This window comes from Typopeltis vanoorti, chromosome 12 (assembly GCF_054136105.1).
Source record: "Typopeltis vanoorti isolate ZY-2024b chromosome 12, IOZ_Tvanoo_1.0, whole genome shotgun sequence".
Taxonomy (NCBI): domain Eukaryota; kingdom Metazoa; phylum Arthropoda; class Arachnida; order Uropygi; family Thelyphonidae; genus Typopeltis; species Typopeltis vanoorti.
The window spans coordinates 56121707-56142235 of NC_143560.1; the positions used below are offsets into that span (position 1 = coordinate 56121707).

General features: G+C 34.1%; 1 protein-coding gene across 5 annotated transcripts in view; it reads left to right on the forward strand.

Annotated features, from left to right (window-relative positions):
• LOC150100806 (DNA (cytosine-5)-methyltransferase 3A-like) overlaps positions 1 to 20529 on the forward strand; it is a 745691-nt gene that overhangs the window by 430232 nt on the left and 294930 nt on the right. For all 5 annotated transcript variants that reach the window (XM_090401182.1, XM_090401184.1, XM_090401186.1 and 2 more), the window contains one exon: positions 11837 to 11891. In XM_090401182.1, the coding sequence (XP_090257308.1) occupies positions 11837 to 11891 (55 nt within the window). The remainder of the gene's footprint in view (positions 1 to 11836; positions 11892 to 20529) is intronic.

The following is a 20529-nucleotide window of genomic DNA, read 5'->3' on the forward strand; positions in this document are numbered from 1 at the left end:
ATTTAGTGTTCCGACTAATTTCTTTCTTATTCCATATGAATTTATTCAATTGACTTCCCACGATACCAGCTTTGCTGATTCTGTTGTCTATTTCTATATTTAATTTACCATCTTCAGTAAAAATTGTGCTTAAGTAGCTGAAATGTTTTACTTGTTCCACAGGTTCTCCATTCACAACACAGTTGACATTTTCAATGATTCTGCCTATTTTCATTGTCTTTGTCTTTTTATTGCTGACCTTCGTACCATATCTATTACAACAGCTATTCAATTTAGTCAGAGAATCTTGCAGACTTGTAGCGGATTTATTTAGAAGTATAACATCATCCGCATAAAGCAAAGAGCTGACATTAACATCTCCAATTTTGATATCAGGTTTAATACCACATTCCTTCATAATGTGATTCATATAGATAATGAATAACAGAGGGGATAATGTACATCCTTGTCTCACACCAGATTTAACATTAAACCATCTTCCTGTACTTCCTTCACTTCTAACTGCTGACTCACAACTCAAATAAAGACTAAGTATTGCTTGATATAATGCCCCATTGACACCATATAACTGCAGCGTATTGAATAGCTTCGCTCTTGGCACCTTGTCATATGCCTTTTCCAAATCAACAAAACTTAAATACCGATCTTTGTTATGCTTTCTCGACTATTTGTCGTAAAGTGAAGATCTGATCCTGACAGCCTCTATTTGGCCTGAATCCAGCTTGTTCTTCACCAAGCTTTTCTTCCACAATTCTTCTCAACCGTTTCTCAAGTATACTTGCATAGATCTTGCCAGGAACACTCAGTAGGGAAATACCTCTGTAATTCTCACATTCAGTTTTATTTCCCTTTTTATATATGGGTACTATGAGAGCTCTACTCCAATCATCGGGAATTCGTCCCTCTGTCCAGGCTTTCTGAACTATGCAGTGCAGCCACTGTAAGACTCTTATACCACCATACTTCAGCATTTCTGGTCGAATATCATCTACTCTTGCTGCCTTTCCACATTTCAAGCCTTTGATGGCTTTTTCTACTTCAAGTATGGATATGTATTCCTAACTGCATGCCTGGTCAGTGTTTTTTATCACTGTGCTGTCATCACTGCTTGTTTCATTTAGCAGTTGTTCAAAGTAATTACTCCATACTTCAAGGATATCTTTTTCTCCTGTTTTCATTTCACCTTTATCATCTCTAATTCCTTTTACAGCACTCTTTCCTCCATTCCTAAGCTTCTTCAACAACCTCCAGAATATTTTGCCACCTTCTTGATATTTATTTTCTATATTCTTGCCAAAGTCCTCCCATGACTTTTGTTTAGCTAGTTTTACACACTGTTTAGCTTTCTTACATTTGTCTCTGTATTCTGTAAGAGTAAAAGCTGACTTATTTGCCAGGAACTTTTGATATGCTTTCTTCTTTTCCTTCACTGCCTCTTTAACTTCGTGTGTCCACCCAGGGAGTTCTGATTTTTTTTATCTTTGCACACAACCTCACCACATACCTCTCTGGCAGAATCAATCAATGTTTCCTTCAGAGTTTGCCACTGAATCTCCAAGGTTTGATTCCTGTTCTCAAACTCTTTCATTTTCTTTTCAATAATATTTCTGTATTTTAGTCTACAGTTTACATCTGAGAGCTGCTCAACTTTTATTCGCTTTGAAACCCCTATTATGTCGATCTGGTACTTATCTAATTCAGCTAGCTCCATTTCTTTGCCATTCAGGCTTCTTACGTTGATAGTACCGATCTTTAACTCCGATGATATTGAGTTGTGGTTTGTTTTCAGATTTGTTCCAGTAGCTGACTTTTCGCTGTTCGCCCTGGTTCCCTGGCGAAAACAATTGGGGCCTTTTTTAACCGGGCGACGCCCCAGCCGGCATGAAATTTTGTCATGTTGTACCATCATTTTTTATTTTGGTTTAACCAATAAGAATACAATTTGGTCGGCTAAATCCCAAATTGCCAACCCATCCTCGTTCGTTCAGTATCCAGGTAGATACCCAACAGGGTGCACCACAAGAAGGTGAAGATTGGACATTAGGTCAGAAGCCCTGGTCGGTTCTCTGCATTCCTTTAAAGGCTATGTGGAGGTCTCCTCTCATTTATACAGCTTTGACCCTTAAGTACCCCACATTCGTATATAAAGATTCTATATCAAAGCTAACCATAAGATCTGTAGGATGTAAAGCGATGTTTTTCAATTTATTTTAGTTAAGAAATCAGAAGAATTTTTCAAAAAAGAGCGTGAATTGACTATGTGTGATTTCAATAATTTAGATAGATATTTGGTTATGTGATAAGTAGGAGAATCAATACAATCCACTATAGGTCGAAGAGGAATATCTGGCTTGTCTATTTTAGGTAGACCATAAAACCTAGGCGGCCTTGCAAAATGAGTTTTTTGTCTTTCAATAGTGTCTACATCCAAACTTATGACATCATCTAGCAGGGAATTTAATTTCTTCATTTGTCTGTTGGTCAGATCATAATTGAGTTCTTGGTATGTTGAGCGATCTCAAAGTAAAAGGGAAAGTTTTCTTCTATAGTTTGAAGAGTCCATAATTATTGTCGCTTTCCCCTTGTCAGCTTTAGTAATGATGAGGTGACTGTTGTTTCTTAAGGAATGTATAGCTTTCTTTTCTGAAGGAGATATGTTCAAAGGAGGAAGCTTGGTAACGAAGAAGCAACTTCTAGATGGAGGGCATTAGCTTTTTCACTTGAAAGATTAACGAGGTTCCGTTTGATGTTAACTAGAAAATCTAGATATGGAATATTTTTAGGGACTATTAGAGAAATCATGTCCTTTTGAGAGGATGAGTGTTTCACTATTAGTTAAAGGCTGACCGGATACGTTGACGATCCAATTATCTGGAACTTGGAACAGCTTGATTTGTCTAGAAATAAGAACATATTTGTGGTTTAGATGTTGATTCTGTTTTTTATTCGAATGTTGTACAGAGCGTTTAGCTACATTCAGAACTATGTTTGAAAGATGTGGTTCTAAGTTTGTGGAGATATAGGTACGGAGATCAGAAACTTGATGAATGTTAATAGCCAGATCATGTTTAGCTGCTCTGAGTTGATTACGGATTAAAGATAAAATGGTGTTCCTGTAAATATTATGAGCTCCAGGAGATTTAATGGTTTCTTTAAATATCTTCTGATTTCTTAAATAAATTGAAAAACATCGCTTTTTCATATTTGATATAGAATCTTTATGTACGAATGTACCTCTCAGAGTGGCTTTAGAATTACTTGCTGACATCTTTTCGGAAGATATTATAAAGTTATTTGATTTCGTAATGCACTCTGGTTATTTCTTATGTCAAAACAAATTTTACAACCATGTGGAAGGAACAGCCATGGAAGTCCACTCTCTCCTGCTCTTGCCAACTTTTATTTGGAAAATATTGAAGAAGTCCTGTTCTCATCTATATTCCCTCAACCATCCTTTTGGGTTACATATATAGACTACATCTTTACTGTATGGCCTCACAACAGAGACTCCTTACATTCTCGTATAAAGTTTACCATGGAGATTGAAAAAGACAACAAGTTATCATTTTTAGACATCCTTCTCATTCGTTCACCTTCAGGTATTCTTACAACAACAGTTTACAGAAAACCAACTTTCACAGGTCGTTATATTCTCAAAGAATCTGCTCATCATCCTTGTCAAAAAAAACAGGAATCATTAATGTTTAATCCAACGAGCCAAAACTAATTGTTCAATTTCTAATTTATTACAGAAAGAACTTTCGACTAAAACATCACATGAAACTAAATGGCTTCTCTGAAAAGAGTACACAACATCTTTTTGATTCTTTGCTTTCTGAAGAATTCAATTTCTTCAGAATTCTGAAGAAATATGATTTAGCAGCCACTATACACATATTAACAAATTATCCACCCATTTTCCTTTATCTAAAGATAAACGCTCAACCTTGTCTCTACCTGGTGTGTGTGTATCAAGTTCCTTGTAACTGTTAATCTTTCCTAATTTAGACAAACTGGATGTTCTATAGAAAAAAGAATTCAAGAGCATCAATCATCAATTCAACACAACAAACCCGAGAAATCTGGATTAGCTCAGCATGGATTTGAAACAAGTCATAACATCCTTTGACCCAAGACTCTCTTCCTACACAGATGTTGCTACACATTTGAACATTTATTTAAAGAAAGTGTGGAGGTCTTACTTCAACGTCTTAACTCGAATAATGACTGTATATCTATATCAAAAATTTGGGAAAGTTTAATCAAAATAATACATTAATTTTTATTTAATGTAAATTTCCTATATTAATCTAATGTTATTTAAGATTATACATGAATTTCTGAATTAATATCTTTAATTATGACTTTAAAAATGTGTACTCTTCTAATACTTAGCGATATGATATCACGTGGCTCGTTCTATGTGTGAATGATCAATTGTTCGTATTTCACCTTGTTTTTTTAAAACTATTCCTATGTAGCCACTGAAGATGGTCTGTAATATTCAGACTGAAATATTTGGCAAATTAAATATTATTCTTGTGTAAACGTGTATATATTTAATAATAAATGTATTTAGTTAGATATTGTGTTTGCTACTACAATAAAACTTTGAATAAATGACCACACACACACAAATTATTATTATTATTATTTGCGACACCTCCAAGGAGTTCACAGACTCATCGTGGGAGGACACCCACAACTCTCCGTCTTCACCACTACACCGAACCTCTACTACCAATCATCCACACCAATGCCATCTACTGCCTATCACCACTACAACTAGTATCTGTCTGTAAATTGCACGTGTTCTGAAAGGCCTATTTGTCTGTATGCAGGATGAAAAACCCGAGTTTCCGGGAGAAAAAACCCTGCTACCTATGTATGAGATCAGCTAACTTACCTTTGATTGAAAAAGTCCATATAAAGAATCCTCCAGTCATGAAGAGAATTGAACTTAGGCCTTTTCTAATTGAAGGGCACAATGTACTGTTGTTTTTCCAATTGCACTACAGAGCGCAATTATGTAAGGAAAATAAGGATTTTAATATAAACCACTAATATTTTATGATAAGTATCTCATCACATCATCAGAGTGATTAGATACTCATCATGAAATATTTGTGATTCATACTAAATTCCTTATTTACATATGTAGTCATTCAGTCATGCCTGAATTATGTTAGTATAACAATCAAAGTAAAATTTTGTTTTGCCTACATGTATGCAGTATGGTCTCTGTGTGAGGTGAAGGGAGGGGGGAGTGGAGGTGTTTTTATTATGTAATATTATTTTCATTCCAGTTATCTCTAATTACACCAATTCTTTCTAAATATAGAACCTACACTGTAAATGAATTCCGTACTGTATTTATAGTGATAAAATTAAACTTTTTTTTTTTATTGTGTCCACAGTATGGTATGTGTTGGGGATGCTTTTCACTATACAGGGATATTTTATTCCATTCTTCAGAAAGAATGGATGTAAGGAGTAAAAATTCATCTATTCCTGAATTTTTTTTTTTTTTAATTAAAATTCTCAAACAGGCAGATAATTCCGATGATGATGATGACTGGAATTATCTATTATGAAATTATTGATGTATATTAGTACTATGTTAAAAAGAGTACACTAATCATTAGTGATAAAACAAATTTTTTAGAAAATAAAGTAAAATATAAATAAAAAATAATAAATACACATAACAAGCCCATCAAATTTTACAAGATGATTTACTGCTCCATTAACCTACATATTATATAACCTACAATGTAAGTTACAGAAGCTCAATGTCAATACATCTGTGGGATTGGATGGTATACCAGCTCGTGTCGTACATGAAGCGGCTAAAGAATTGTCAGTGCCCTTGACCATTTTGTTTAATTTGAGCCTCAGGTCTTGGTCAGTCCCAAGGGGGTGGAAAGAGGGGAAAATAGTTCTGCTGCGTAAAGGTGGTTCAACGGCTGCTGTTGAAAATTACAGGCCAATCAGCATAACAGGAATCATTATCAAGGTCTTGGAGAAAATAGTCAAGAGGAAAATACAAGATTGGATAGATGAAAATGGGATACTGTATCGGGGACAGCATGGTTTTGTGAAGGGTAGGTCATGCCTCAGTAACTTGCTCACGTATTATAACACAGTGACGGCTGAACTGGATAAGGGTAATGGGTTTACAGTGATTCTACTGGACCTTGCTAAGGCCTTTGACAGGATACCACATGGAATTCTAATCAGTAAAATGCAGCATATGGGGATGGAGATAAGGTTGTGAGATGGATAGGAGGGTGGTTGACGGAGAGATATCAGAGAGTGGTTTATTCAGGAGTAGAGTCCAAAAGATGGCCTGTGACTAGTGGTGTGCCACGAGGATCTGTTCATGGACCACTGCTGTTTAATTTGTTCATTAATGATATAGGAAAGGATCTGAGAGGAACAGTTCATTTGTTTGCAGATGATGCAAAGTTGGGTAGGGCAATAGTGAATGCAGATGATGTCAAAATTTTGCAGGATGATTTTGATAGATTGGAGGTCTGGGCTAAGGAGAATGGATGTCAATTTAATGTGGCAAAATGTAAGGTTATACATTTTGAGGTGAAAAGATTAGCAGCAGTTTACTACATCGGTGGAACTGTACTCCAGGAAATTGATGAGGTAAGAGATTTAGGAGTGTTGGTGGATAAGGAGTTGAAGTTTAGGGGGCACATTGCAAAAGTGGCCAAATCAGCTCATCAAATCACTTGGTTGCTGAAGAATACGTTGACAAGCAGAGACAAGCAGGTTATTGTTCCTCTGTATTGAGCCTTGATAAAACCCCATCTCGACTACTGTGCCCAGATTTGGTCACCTAGGTTTCTTCTTGATGGGGAGGAGGTTGAGAGGATCCAGAGGCGAGTGACCAAGATGATAGCAGGTCTGTGGAATGAACCTTATGAGAACAGGTTGAGGATTTGTGGGTTGCAAAAATTGGTTGATAGGCAGAGGAGGAGAGATATGATTGAGACATTCAAATTACTGAAGGGTTTCTATAAGATTAATTCAGAAGATAGTTTTGAGAACAGGGCTGGTGGTGGGAGGACCTAGGGGACATCCATGGAAGCTGGGCAAGAGTGTGGTTAGTAAGGGTGTTAGAGCTGGGTTCTTTACTTTTAGAGTGGTGAATGAGTGGAATAAGCTGCCAGAGTCTGTAGTGGGTGCTGTGACAGTGAATGAGTTTATGGCAAGGTATGATAGATACTGTGTGAATGTTGAATAGTTGTGATGAACATGATTTGATGCCTCCCTCGATGAGTCTAAGGACTCCCTGGTGTTGCCCGTAATAATAATAATATGTGTCTGCCATATGCCTGGATGAATCATCTGATGAACATTATTAGTTCATTGGATTAGCCATCTTGTTACATTTTGTAAAGAAATCTTTTACCCTCTCTTCATAAGATATTTATTTATTATTTTTTTATTTTTATTTTAAATAATACTGATTATAAATGCAAACATTCATGTCTAAGGGATTATAGGATCATAAGTAATTCACTTCATTCTGGTAGCTTATTATTAATAATTCATTTGCTACTAATGAAAGTATTTCTATTCACACTTGTTTTTTCTCTTCTTTATATTTGCCAGTCATTTGTCATTTCACATATTTCCTTAATTATCATTTTCTAATATATCCTGAAAACACACATTTTTCTACTGTTCTACACAGATTTGATTATAATTAAAGAGCCCATCACAATATGTGGTGCAAACATATGGAAGCATATTGAACTTATGCTTTTTTGAGACCATTAAAAATTGTGACTTTGAAGTGACTACATTCAGTTCATGACGTTTAAGGTTTTGGTAAGGTTATTTTGATTTTTTATTTGAGAATTAATAAATTTTTGCAGGTACATATTACTTACTTTTTTTAAAGAAATGTATTGGAATAATGTCTTTTTTGTAAATTAAATTCCTACCCTAAATAAAAACACATTACCAACAGCAGTAAAGAGGAAAAAAATTAAATGAATGTACATTATCACAGTTTGTAGGATATTTGTTCCGTTATTACTATTTTTAATAAAACATAGTATAAAAAAGAGGAAGGAGAAGTAGGCTTGCGGGGAGGAAAAAAAAAGAAATGAGAGAACAAAGAACACAGAGTGTAAAGAATAGATTGTCATCTAGAAGTAGATCAAATTATATTATGAATGTTATAAAAAACAAGCATAAATATCTGGATACAGTATGAAGAGGCAAATGAAGACCCTGGTATTCAGAATACTTCTAAGGAAAACCAATGTCAACAATAAAATTAATTGGAGAGGAAAGCTCTACTATTAAAAATGTGTTAAACTGTTTAATAGGTGGATTGAATGTAGTGCAGATATTGATACACGTGCACTACATTGATATCTATCATTGATAACTATCCGATATTGGTATATCTGCACTACATATATACGAGGTGCATCTAAAAAGTTCGTTTGTTTGTTTTCTGATACCATTCACCGAATGGTATCAGAAAACAAACAAATTACCTTTATTGGCCTTCAAAACAATCGCCATCCTTCACAACGTTCATAAAGCTTCTGGAAACTGTCAGCAAAGGCCTCTTTAGGAATCGATTGCAGAACCACTGTCACACGTTCTTGGATTGCCTCCATATCTGCCATCGATTGCCGCTTAGATTCTGGAACGAACTGGTAGCACCAGGTCTCATCTCCTGTGATGATGGTTCACAGAAAGGATGGATCCTGGTCACACATGGTAACGAAATCTCCAGAGGTTTCCCATCTGTTTTGATTTCTGTTCGTCTGTCAGCTTTTGCGTCACAAACTGGGAACAGATCTTCCGCTTACCCAAATCTTCACGGACGATAGTGTGCACCATGCCCTTGCTAATGCCCAATTCCTCTGTCAGCAATCATAGAGTCAGTCGCCGATCTCGTGCCAGCATTTGCTGCACTCACTCGATCATGTCTGGGGTTCTGCTTGTCGACGTCCGATCCAAACGTGGCTTATCCTCAGTTATTTCCTTCTCGTCGCGAAAGCATTTGAACCAGTCGTAAACCCATTTTCTCTTATGGCTTCCGTCCCGTACACTTGCACCAACATTTCATGTATCTCCATTGCCGATTTCCCCAATTTGTAGCAGAACTTGATGTTCACTCGTTGTTCCATTGCACTGTGACCCTACCTCTCACACTGACTACGTTCGACTGCCCGCAGCAGGTTTACCCTGACGGTCACGTGTACTCCACGCTAGGTGGCGCTTCTTGACATGTCTCTGGATAGTCATGTGCATGCGCACATCCCTGGCCCATGTTGCCGTTGAGACATCGGACCATTCACCAAACTTTTCAGACTGCCCTCGTATATCAACACCATTGATAGTTTTTTACCCACCCACCCTACTTTGTAAAGGTTGTCAGTCCCATATAACATGGTTTTGCACCACACATGGATATAATAGGAATGTAACTACCATGTTATATGAGGATTACATGTATTTATTTCATTTATAATTCTTTTTCGGTTTGTTAGAATGTTTCAGATTCATACCCATGATGATGCATTGTCTTTAAAGATCAACATGTTTTATATTTCAATGAATGAAGTACAAATATAAAAAAAAAATATTTATTGTAAACCTATAAATATATTCAATAGATACAATTCAGTCTGTTAAGTTATTTTCTTTAGTCTATCTAACAGTCATTCTCTGTCAAATTATAGAATAGCTGAAAATTATTTACGACAGTAAATAATTTCCAGCTATTCTATATATCTAACTTAATAATACCTACAAAAAATAATTAAAGGGCATTCTAAGAATTGCAAAATATGAGCTCAGTAAAATTCTCTCACTTTTTAACTCTCACAATTAAATTCATATCCGAGGGACAACATCAAATACTACACAAAACAGTGAACATAGATTCATCTAAAAGTTCTGTGGTTCTCTTGACTATATAGGAACTTCTTGTCCTCTTTATCCTCTTCTATTTTTTTAAATTTTATTATTATTATTATTATTTTTTTTAACACAGACATTTAGTCTGTCTTCTGAAATTTCTGATATCACAATAAAAGAAGGTGAAGATCTCACTTCACTATTATGCTAGTGTATATCTTTTTCTAGTAAACAAGTTTTCTTACACACATCTTTCCTTCATTTTGTTGAAGTAGGTATGAGGAGTAATCATTCTGATAATAGAATACATTTAATTGTGCAGCTCCAAAGACATCCCCCATTAAAAAGAACTCTACTGCAAATTTGATTGTGCTTCATGGAACACACCACTTCCTTCTCATTAAACATTACATTATTTATGAGATCATAAAATTTAATTTGGTAGTTTTTTTACTCCTTTTCAGTTCTCCTTCTTCCTTGCTTGCTGGCATTCCTGTTACCCAGTGATAGCTATTCCAAAACTCACAAGTAATGTGCATGCCTGTTACCAAGATTCAAAGTGAAACTAGTGACAACATAGCTGTCGTTACTACAACAATTGCACATAGAATAGTGTGTAACATAGGACCACTACTATAAATAAACATACAATAATATACGTGCAGCATTATTTCTATGTAAATCCCTAAGGATTACAGTATCAAGGAAAGCAAGTGGACTGCTTAAAATTTATATTAAAGTTCTCGTTGTTTTGCCACTGCTTAACTAGTGATTCTAAGTATACAGTTGAATTTAAAATAAATATATATTTTAGCATGTAATGAAACTTAAATCTTATGAAATTTTCACTCAATATATATAATATTGTAAAAAAATGAACACTGTAAGTAAATCACGATTATGACTGTTCAGGGTTATCTCCCATAATTAGTTACCTATGTGCTTTACCATATCACATTCCTGTTTCCATTTCAGGTTTTAGTATTTTAGTCCCTTGTTCAGATCCTATGTTGGAAATCCCATTCATATATCTAGATTCTTTTCCTTTACACTCTTTATTCAAGCCATTTGTAGCAGGATCCTTAAACACCTCCATTATTTTTGCCTGAATTCATTCCTGTTTCCATTTCAGGTTTTAGTATTTTAGTCCCTTGTTCAGATCCTATGTTGGAAATCCCATTCATATATCTAGATTCTTTTCCTTTACACTCTTTATTCAAGCCATTTGTAGCAGGATCCTTATACACCTCCATTATTTTTGCCTGAATTCACTATATGTTGTTGGCCTGGTTTGTCTGCTTGCAGGATGAAGAATCTGCATTATTTGTTATCTGTGAAGAAAACCCCCACCTCTTCCATACAGGACTGCTGACTCACCTTTTGTTGGAAAAAAAAGCCTTTATTCTGAATAACCTTCCTTGTATCTGTGACACATGAGTCGCTACATTGCATGTAGAACAGAAGAGAAAATTAACTTTCATTAAAAAAAAAAAGTTATACTCCCACTCTACAAGTCTTTAATAAATCTGAACTATTATTGTTCAGATGGCACAGCTGGTCCCCTGAATTCTGAGTTGATGGAGAGACAACTGAGAAGATGATAACTAGGCTATGAAATTTTATTTATATAAGAACAGATCAAAGAAAGTGATTGATGTGATCCATAACTGAGAAACTAAGGGTGTGGCTAGAAACATAAGATCCATGCTCCTTTTTATGGTGAGTATGTGGAAGGTACCATTAGATGTAATTGTGTCTTCTGTGAGTGTATTCACGGAGAGATTATAATAAATATTTAAGTATGAGTGACTTTCCCTTAATGAGTCCTGGACTCCTTGGAGGAGTATACATAATAATAATAATAATCTATTGTTTTGTTTTTGACATTTAATTTAATATTTGAATACAATGTTATTGTTGTTATTTATTACAGGTGTTTTTGCACAGGTTGTATTGATGTTTTGGTGGCACCTGATGCTCATTTAAAGGTAATTACACACACACTATGAATCTCAATATTATTGTCTGTGTTTTGTGCATGCATAATTATCAAAAGTTTGACATCTTTATTGTCACATGCTGATAATTTTATTTCATATTTTTATAGCATTATGTAGTTTATCTAAACTGTAATGTAAATATATGAATTAACATTTTTCTCCCATTTGAGGAGTTTCAGAAGAATTCTAAAATGCTCTGAAGGCGATTTTTTTTCCTTTTATTTATAGTGTGATATATTTATGTGATCTCATTTTGGGGAATCAATTTTTGATCATAATAATTGAGGCATCATCATAAGTCGAAGTAATACTAAGCATGTAAGCAACAATCCATCCTTGGGTAATCAATGTTTGTTTTTCACATTGTTATTAAATTAAAATATAATGACTGAAAAGATATATTTCGGTGATTACACCACATTTTTTATTATTCAGTTATACAAAATACTGAAATAATAGTTCCCGACAAGTTTCGTAAATCGTAGGATTTACATCTTCAGGGGGTAAATAGTTCCAACTATTTACCCCCTGAAGTTTAAAACAAAGTTTAAACAAGAGAATTAATAAATACAAATCATAACCGTCTGGCTATTCATAAACTCAAATAACAGAATGCAGATATAAAATGTTATGATGTTGAACAATACTGGACGATGTCACGTGTTCTTGTTCATACAGTCCGAGCTCAGATTGAGGTAGATTTTTTATTAGAGCTGACCACACTTGATGGAGAATTAAACCTTGATTTTTATTGCATTGGGTTGGGTTTTTTAGCATATTAGCAGCTTCTTTAAATTTTCTTATATAACTGTTGTTTTCTATGTATGACATCGTTTTTTTTTGCCAGAGTACATCGTGTCCAGTGGAAGTGGTATGGAAAGCAAGACCCGTTTTTTGTTCTCTTTTGTATTGTACGTCTTTTTGGTGTTCAGCCATGCTTATTTCTCTAGATCTTCCTGTCTGTCCTACGTAGCAAATCCTGCAAGAGCAATGGATTTTGTAGACTCCTGGTTTTTTAAGAGGATGATGAGGTGGTTTTGGTGGATGTAGGAATCTTGAGATTTTTTCCATAGGAAGGAAGGAAGGAAGGCTACTTTTATGTTGTGTTTGTTCGTTAATTTGGCATATACGTTATAACGTTATAACATTATGACATTTTTGATATAAGGAAGCATTTATATATATATTTTTTTTTTATATTTTATTTATATTTTTATATATATTTGATATATATAATAATGACTGAAGTTTTCAGTTAGTTTCTTATATTTAAAAAGAATAGTGATAAATAATTACATTTTGGGCATACATAATTACTTTCTCAGAAGACAAATTTAGCTTAATTGGAATTACTAACCTTTGTGAAAGGAAGCAATAAACAGTTAGGGAAACCACCAATGAAACAGTCATCATCGGAATACTGAAATATTATCAGATAGCTGGTAATTGCTATCTTTTGTTTCAGAGATGATTTAGTTTCACTGGTAATTTCCTTGTTGATTGCTTTCAATAAATGGGTAATTCCAGAAAAATTGTTGGAATTCTAAATATTACACAATGTCTTTTGCACCATCACAAATAGATGATGGAAAGAAAGATTAATAGATTTTAATAGATACTGGTACTTCTCTACTGCGAAAATTTCTTTAAATTCACCAAGTTGACAAGATCTTATTCTCTTTTGTTTTGTTTCCATGAATACAACATAATTCCATGGAATTTATCCTGTTACTTGTTATATACTGAGTTGAAAGACAAATTATAGTAATGAAAGAAATTTCATTAATTATTCCAAAAAGAAGTTTGGATTCCATTGATTGCTGAATTCTTCATTTCAAATATTGGTATTAGTGCTGTTCTTTTCCTAATGAGATGTGAGTTTATAAGTCCTGCTACTACAAAACACCTGATTTTTAGAAAATAAAATTCAATTTAATTTCCATTGCCTCTATTTTTTCAAAATTCTTTATTGTGCACATGAATTGCCCAGCAATACAAGAAAATGGAATAATCCAGTTGCAAGAAGTGTGCAGAATATGGAGTGTTGATTATTCTGCAGACATCTTATCATCTGATTATCACTTTTTGTATTGATGGACAATCATATATACAACCACTGGTTTTGGGAAACAACTTGTGGAGCCTCATGTCATGGTATGTTGAAGAACTTTTAAAAACTTGTTATTATTTCTAAAAAGTTCAATTTATTATTTATTTACTAAATCTCATCATGGATTACACTATTGTGAATAAATTTTAAACTATTTAATCTTGTCTATTGTGCACTAATTGCAAAATTAGGAAAGAACGTGCCATCTGTTCACATCCCCTAATCTTTCTCAGGACTCTCATATCTATGGTCTCTAGTCTTTGGTCAAGTGTTTTATTTCTAACCCAGCTGTCAGATCCATAAGTTAAAATTTGAACACTGTCTTGTATAATTTAGTGTTTTGACTAATTTCTCTCTTATTCCATATAAATTTATTCATTTGACTTCCTACCATACCAGCTTGGTTGATCCTGTTGTCTATTTCCATATGTAATTTACCATCTTCATTAAAAATCATGCCGAAGTAGCTGAAATGTTTTATTTGTTCTATAAGTTCTCCATTCACGATGCAGTTGATATTATCAATGCTTCTGCCTATTTTCATTGCCTTTGCCTTGTTATTGCTGACCTTCATACCATGTCTATTACAACAGTTATTAAATTTAGTCAGGGAATCTTGCAGACTTGTAGCGGATTTATTTAAAAGTATAACATCATCAGCATAGTAAAGAGCCGAGATTAACATCTCCAATTTTGATATCGGATTCAATACCAATTTCCTTCATAATGTGATCCATATAGATAATGAATAACAGAGGAGACAATGTACATCCTCTTCTGATGCCAGATTTAACATTAAACCATCATCCTTCAATTCTAACTGCTTACTTACAACTTAAATAAAGACTAAGTATTGCTAAGTATAGCTTCTCTCTTGGCATCTTGTCATATGCCTTTTCCAGTACAAAACTTAAATACAGATCCTTTTATATTCCCATGATTTCTCAACTGTTTGTCATAAACTGAAAATCTGATCCTGACCCCCCCCCCCCTCTATTTGGCCTGAATCCAGCTTGTTCTTCACCAAGCTTCCCTTCCACAATCCTTCTCAACCGTTTTTCAAGCATACTTGCATAAATCTTACCAGGAACACTCAGTAGAAAAATACCTCTGTAATTCTCACATTTAATTTTATTTCCCTTTTTATATATGGGTTCTATGAGGACTCTACTCCAATCATCTGGAATTCATCCCTCTGTCCAAGCCTTCTGAACTATGCAGTGCAGCCACTGTAAGACTTTCATACCTCCATACTTGAGCATTTCTGGTCGAATATCATCTGTTCCCCACTGCCTTTCCACATTCCAGGCTTTCGATGGCTTTTTCTACTTCAAGTATGTAGTACTTTAAGTATGGATATGTATTCCTGACTGTATGCCTGGTCAGTGTTTTTTACCACTGTGCTGTTGCTGATTGTTTCATTTAGCAATTTTTTGAAGTTATTACTCCATACTTCAAGGATATCTTTTTCTCCAGTTTTCATTTCACCTTTACCATATCTAATTTCTTTTACAGCACTTTTTCCTTTATTTCTAAGCTTCTTCTACAACCCCCAGAATATTTTCTCGCCTTCCTGATATTTATTTTCTATGTTCTTACCAGTCTTTCCATGACTTTTGTTTAGCTACTTTTTACACAGTGTTTAGCTTTCTTACATTTGTCTCTGTATTCTCTAAGAGCACAAGCTGACTTATTTGCCAGGATCTTTTGGTATGGTTTCTTCTTTTCCTTTGCCTCTTTAACTTCCTTATACATATCATATTAGGCTATTTATTTAATAGGACATTGATATAAAATGTATGAATTCATATTATACAATTAATTTAATAAAGTGAAATTACAAACTTACATTACATTTAATGACTTTTCTGTTGCTGAGTACTGGTAGAAAGTTGCTTTATAGAAGGGCTATAGTGTGTAATGCTACACAGGCAGTGCTCAAATCATTGCTCAATCTATTCTCCCTTTTGATTTGATATTATTTAAGGCAGAAAATAGAGTTTCACAAGAGTATGTAGAAGAGAAAATTGTTAGAAGATCTTTAGCGAAGATTTTAAGAGCATGAAAGTTTTCGGGAAGGCTATTCCAGACGCTTAGAATTTCACAGTCTGAATTTTTACATGCAGTATCATGCAGACGTTCCTGCTCAAGTTCTTCTAATTCATTTCTAAGAGCAATAAACTTTCTTTTCCAGATAGGATTACACTGGAAGTCGGCCAGTTGCATTTCTAGATCTTTTAAATCCAACCACTCAAAGCCATCTAATTTAAGATCCATGAGTTCTGTTTCATCAGGATACTTTTATGAATTGGATTGTTTGTTCCAACATTCGAAATTGCTCAAATCTAGACAGTTACTGACTTTAGAACTTCGATAGATTGGTTGATATGTTATTCACGATTTTTGGGGATGGTTTCGTTAAAAAAAATTTTCACTCTTGGGAAATACTTCAGATTGTTACTTTCTAAATTACGTTGAAATATTTTGTGTTATTCTCAAAGCTCTTGATTGTGCCAAACATAACATTGACTGATTTTCCGAAACCTTGCAATTGTATATTAAGTTCATTCAGGTGCAATGAAAAATCTGTGAAAAACATCAGCTTACCGAGCCAAGCAGAATTGTTCAACTGAGAAAATTCGTGCTCCATGCCCTTCGTATTTAAATATAATTTAATTTCATTTAAACATTCAACAAACCGTTCAAGTACTTGGCCACGACTCAGCCATCGAATATTATTGTACATTAAGAGACCATTGTATCCTGATTCAACTTCACTTAAAAGTGAATTAAATTCTCTTTTGTTTAAAGCCCTGGCAGCAATAAAATTAGTTACCTTTGTCACAATTCTCATCACATCATCCAAATCCTTTAAGCCTGATTTTGCACACAGTGTCTCCTGATGTATAATGCAATGGAAACAAACCAAGGGATGACCAACATATCCTGTAAATTGCTTGATAAAACCAACATTACAGCCAACCATATTAGGCACACCATCAGTTGTAATCAAAAATATTTTCGATAAATCTATCTGTTTCTCACAGAACACTTTAACAATACAGTCACATATGTCTTTACCTGTTGTGTTTTGAGGTAAATTTTCCAACTTCATCAATTCCTCATGCATAGAATCACCGTGAACATACCTTGCAATAATAGCCAATCGAGCTAATGAGGTAATATCTGTAGTTTCGTCGAGACAAATGGAAAAACAATGACATGAGTTCAAGTCTTGTTGTATTTGATTTTCTATACTAGCATTTATTGATATAACTCTGTCTTTAATAGTATTCCTACTTAATGGTAACGCTTTCATGTGCTTTACAATAGCTTCCTTATTATGAAAATCCTCAAATAAAAATGGTGCGCACTTTACGAAAGCTTCTTTAATATAATCGCCACCACAAAGTGGTTTCCCATGTTCAACAATAGTATGTGAAATACTGTAACTTGCGGCTGCTAAATTTGAAGGTCCTGAAACAAATTTAATTAAAGTCCCTGATTGTGATTCTACCAGTTTTAGATGTTGCAGTATGTATTCTTTGCATTCTTTAAAAGTTTTTTTTAGGAGCCATTTATGCTTTGTTTCAAAATGTCTTCTTACATTCAAAGTTCTACTCACAGATAGCTCACCACACAATTTACAGAGAACTTTATCGCCTCTATCAATAACACCATATTGTTCAGTCCAGTCGTCTTGGAAATTTCTTCCACTTCCTTTCTGTGATAATTTTAGTTTTTTATTAGTGCTAGCTGCCATTGTAAAAGGGTTCACAAATTAAAAAAGAACACAATTATATACAGTGGTAATTAAGCAGTAATAATTAATAAGATCTAACAATTACTGGAAATGAATTATACACCAGCAACTCAAATTACTTAAGTGGCAGACAATGCAAAACTACCACTACTTCTTTCAGCAGGGTTGCCAGATTTATTACTGGTACGTTCGTAGCAACCTTATTACGTTTTACTCTCTGTTGTGCTACTAAATAGCAGCTATTTAGTAGGTTTTGTTGCGACGTCATCATAAGGTATTACTATTTGCATTATTTAACAAAATTTACTGAATTTATTGCAAATAATGAAAACTATAAAAATGTTTTTATTATTTACTCAGATAAATTCAATATTTAATGCTGCGAATTATATTTTCTGTTAAAGTGGTTTTAAATATGTTTAGAACATATTACTCAGTCGAGAAACTTGGAATGCATGCATGAACAAATTTCACTCAGAAGTCAAATGAAAACTTTAAGTTTATAATATATAAAGCATGTATTCATAAGTTTGTATCGTATAATATTGATAATAATTTTTATAAGTTTTTATAATATCATATGACTATGCAGAAATTATAATGATTAAGAAAGAAAACATAAACTTAAAAACTCGTTGTTTATAGGCTAGTTACAAAATAAAATAGAAATAAGCTAACCACAAAATAAAATAGAAATAGGCTAACCACAAAATAAAATAGAAATAGGCTAACTACAAAATAAAATAGAAATAGGCTAACTATAAAATATAATTCTCTCAATGAACAGAAACCTACCTTCGCCTTAATTGAGAGCGATCTTACACGATTTATCGCAGTTTTTCATCAGAATACCATTATCTTTCAACATCCAAGGTGTGTCACCTGAAACCCTCAAGTGTGTCAGTGCTGACACATGTGTCACAGGTTCGCCATCACTGATGTAGATGATGTGGTTAACTGTAGTTGGTGGATTGCGTGGTGGAGATGGAGAGTTGTTGAGTAAGTTCCCTCCCTTAATGAGTCTTTGAATTAATCCACTGCAAAAGGAGATGCTAAGTAGACACCCCTTTTTGATTATTTAGCCAGAGGAAAGAATCTCATAATAAGTGATACCAGCATAATGAGAGACACATGAGACTCACAGTATTTGTCCCCTATGATGATTGAGTTTGTAAGTCGGAAGTTTGTAACATATGATTATAGCTATATTTCACCAAAGACATAACAGAATCCTTTGTCAATCTTTGATGTGTGCTACACAGATCCACTGAATGATAACAAATGATATGATGTGATTATTTGGTACTTCTTTACACAAGCCATTTTTGATTGTATAGCCAGTTCAGAAGTAGCTTGGTATTGTGAAATGAAATAGCAACAAGCAAATAAATAATCCCTGAATGCTGGGTTGTTAGCTTGCAGTTTATGTAAAAACCATTTGATAAATTTGCACAACTTATCGATGCAAATGCGCAAAATTTGTTCATTACTCTCATTGAATATTTTTACAAGCATGTTTTTGTCTTGAATTAAACTTAGATGCAGCTACACTTGGTTTTCATCAGTAGCAATCAGTCATTGCTTATAGTATGTCCTGAAGTGAGTGGTTCATAGGGTGATGCAAATTTTGTCTTCTCTAGAAATGGAGAAAAAAGGATCTTTCAAAGTTCTTAGAAAACTTCATAATGTATTGACTAGTCTGTAAGTAATTTGTTTCTAGAGCAGTGTTTCCAGATTATGTTAAAAATAAATTAAAATTGATAAAAAGGGGGAGGGAAACATTTGACTCACCCATGGTACAAATGTACTATAGGTCTGCAAATAAACTTTCATGGGTGGGAATCATATATAAAGAAAGTAACTTTAACATTTAGTTCTTTTAACAAAAAAAAAAAATAAAAATAATAATCTAAATGGAAATATCACCAGTTATGATAAACAGATAAAATTTCTCATATCTAACGTGTGTTTGTGGTTTTTCTGCATATAACAATGTATTGTTATTATTATTATTATTATTGAACAGGCATCTCCATGGAGTCTGAAGACTCATTGCAGGAGACCCAAACTATCCACACAGTCTGTCATACACCTCTTCTTGAACCCATTAACAAACAAAACGCTCACAACCCACGCTGGCAACCTATTCCACTCATTTACAACTCTCAAAACAAAAAATCTAGTCTTCACACTCTTACTAACCACACCTTTATTCAACTTCCAGGGATGACCTCTTGTTCTGGTCTTCTAGCCAAATGCTGAAACATTTCCACTGCATCAATTCTATAAAACCCTTTAAGCAACTTAAATGTTTCTATCATATCCTCGCTTTTTCTCCTATCAACCAACTTCTGCAATCCACACACCCTCAATCTATCTTCATAGGGAACATTCCACAGGTCACCTCTGAATCCTCCCCACCACTTCCACATCCCCAAGAAACCCAGGAGACCAGACATGAGCACAATAATCCAGATGGATGTATCAAGGTCTTATAAAGAGGAATAACAACTTTCTTATCTCTACTTGTTAGTGTGTTCTTCAATAGCCAAGTAATCTTATAGGCTATCTTAGCAATATGTCCTCAAAACTTTAACAATCTATCCACCACCACATCAGTAAATCTGTAGCTTCATCTATTTCCTCAATTACAGTTCCATCAGTGTGGTACACAGCTTATAATTGATTTATCCCAAAATGAATAACTTTACATTTCTCCACATTAAACCAATACCAGTTATTTTTTGCCCATA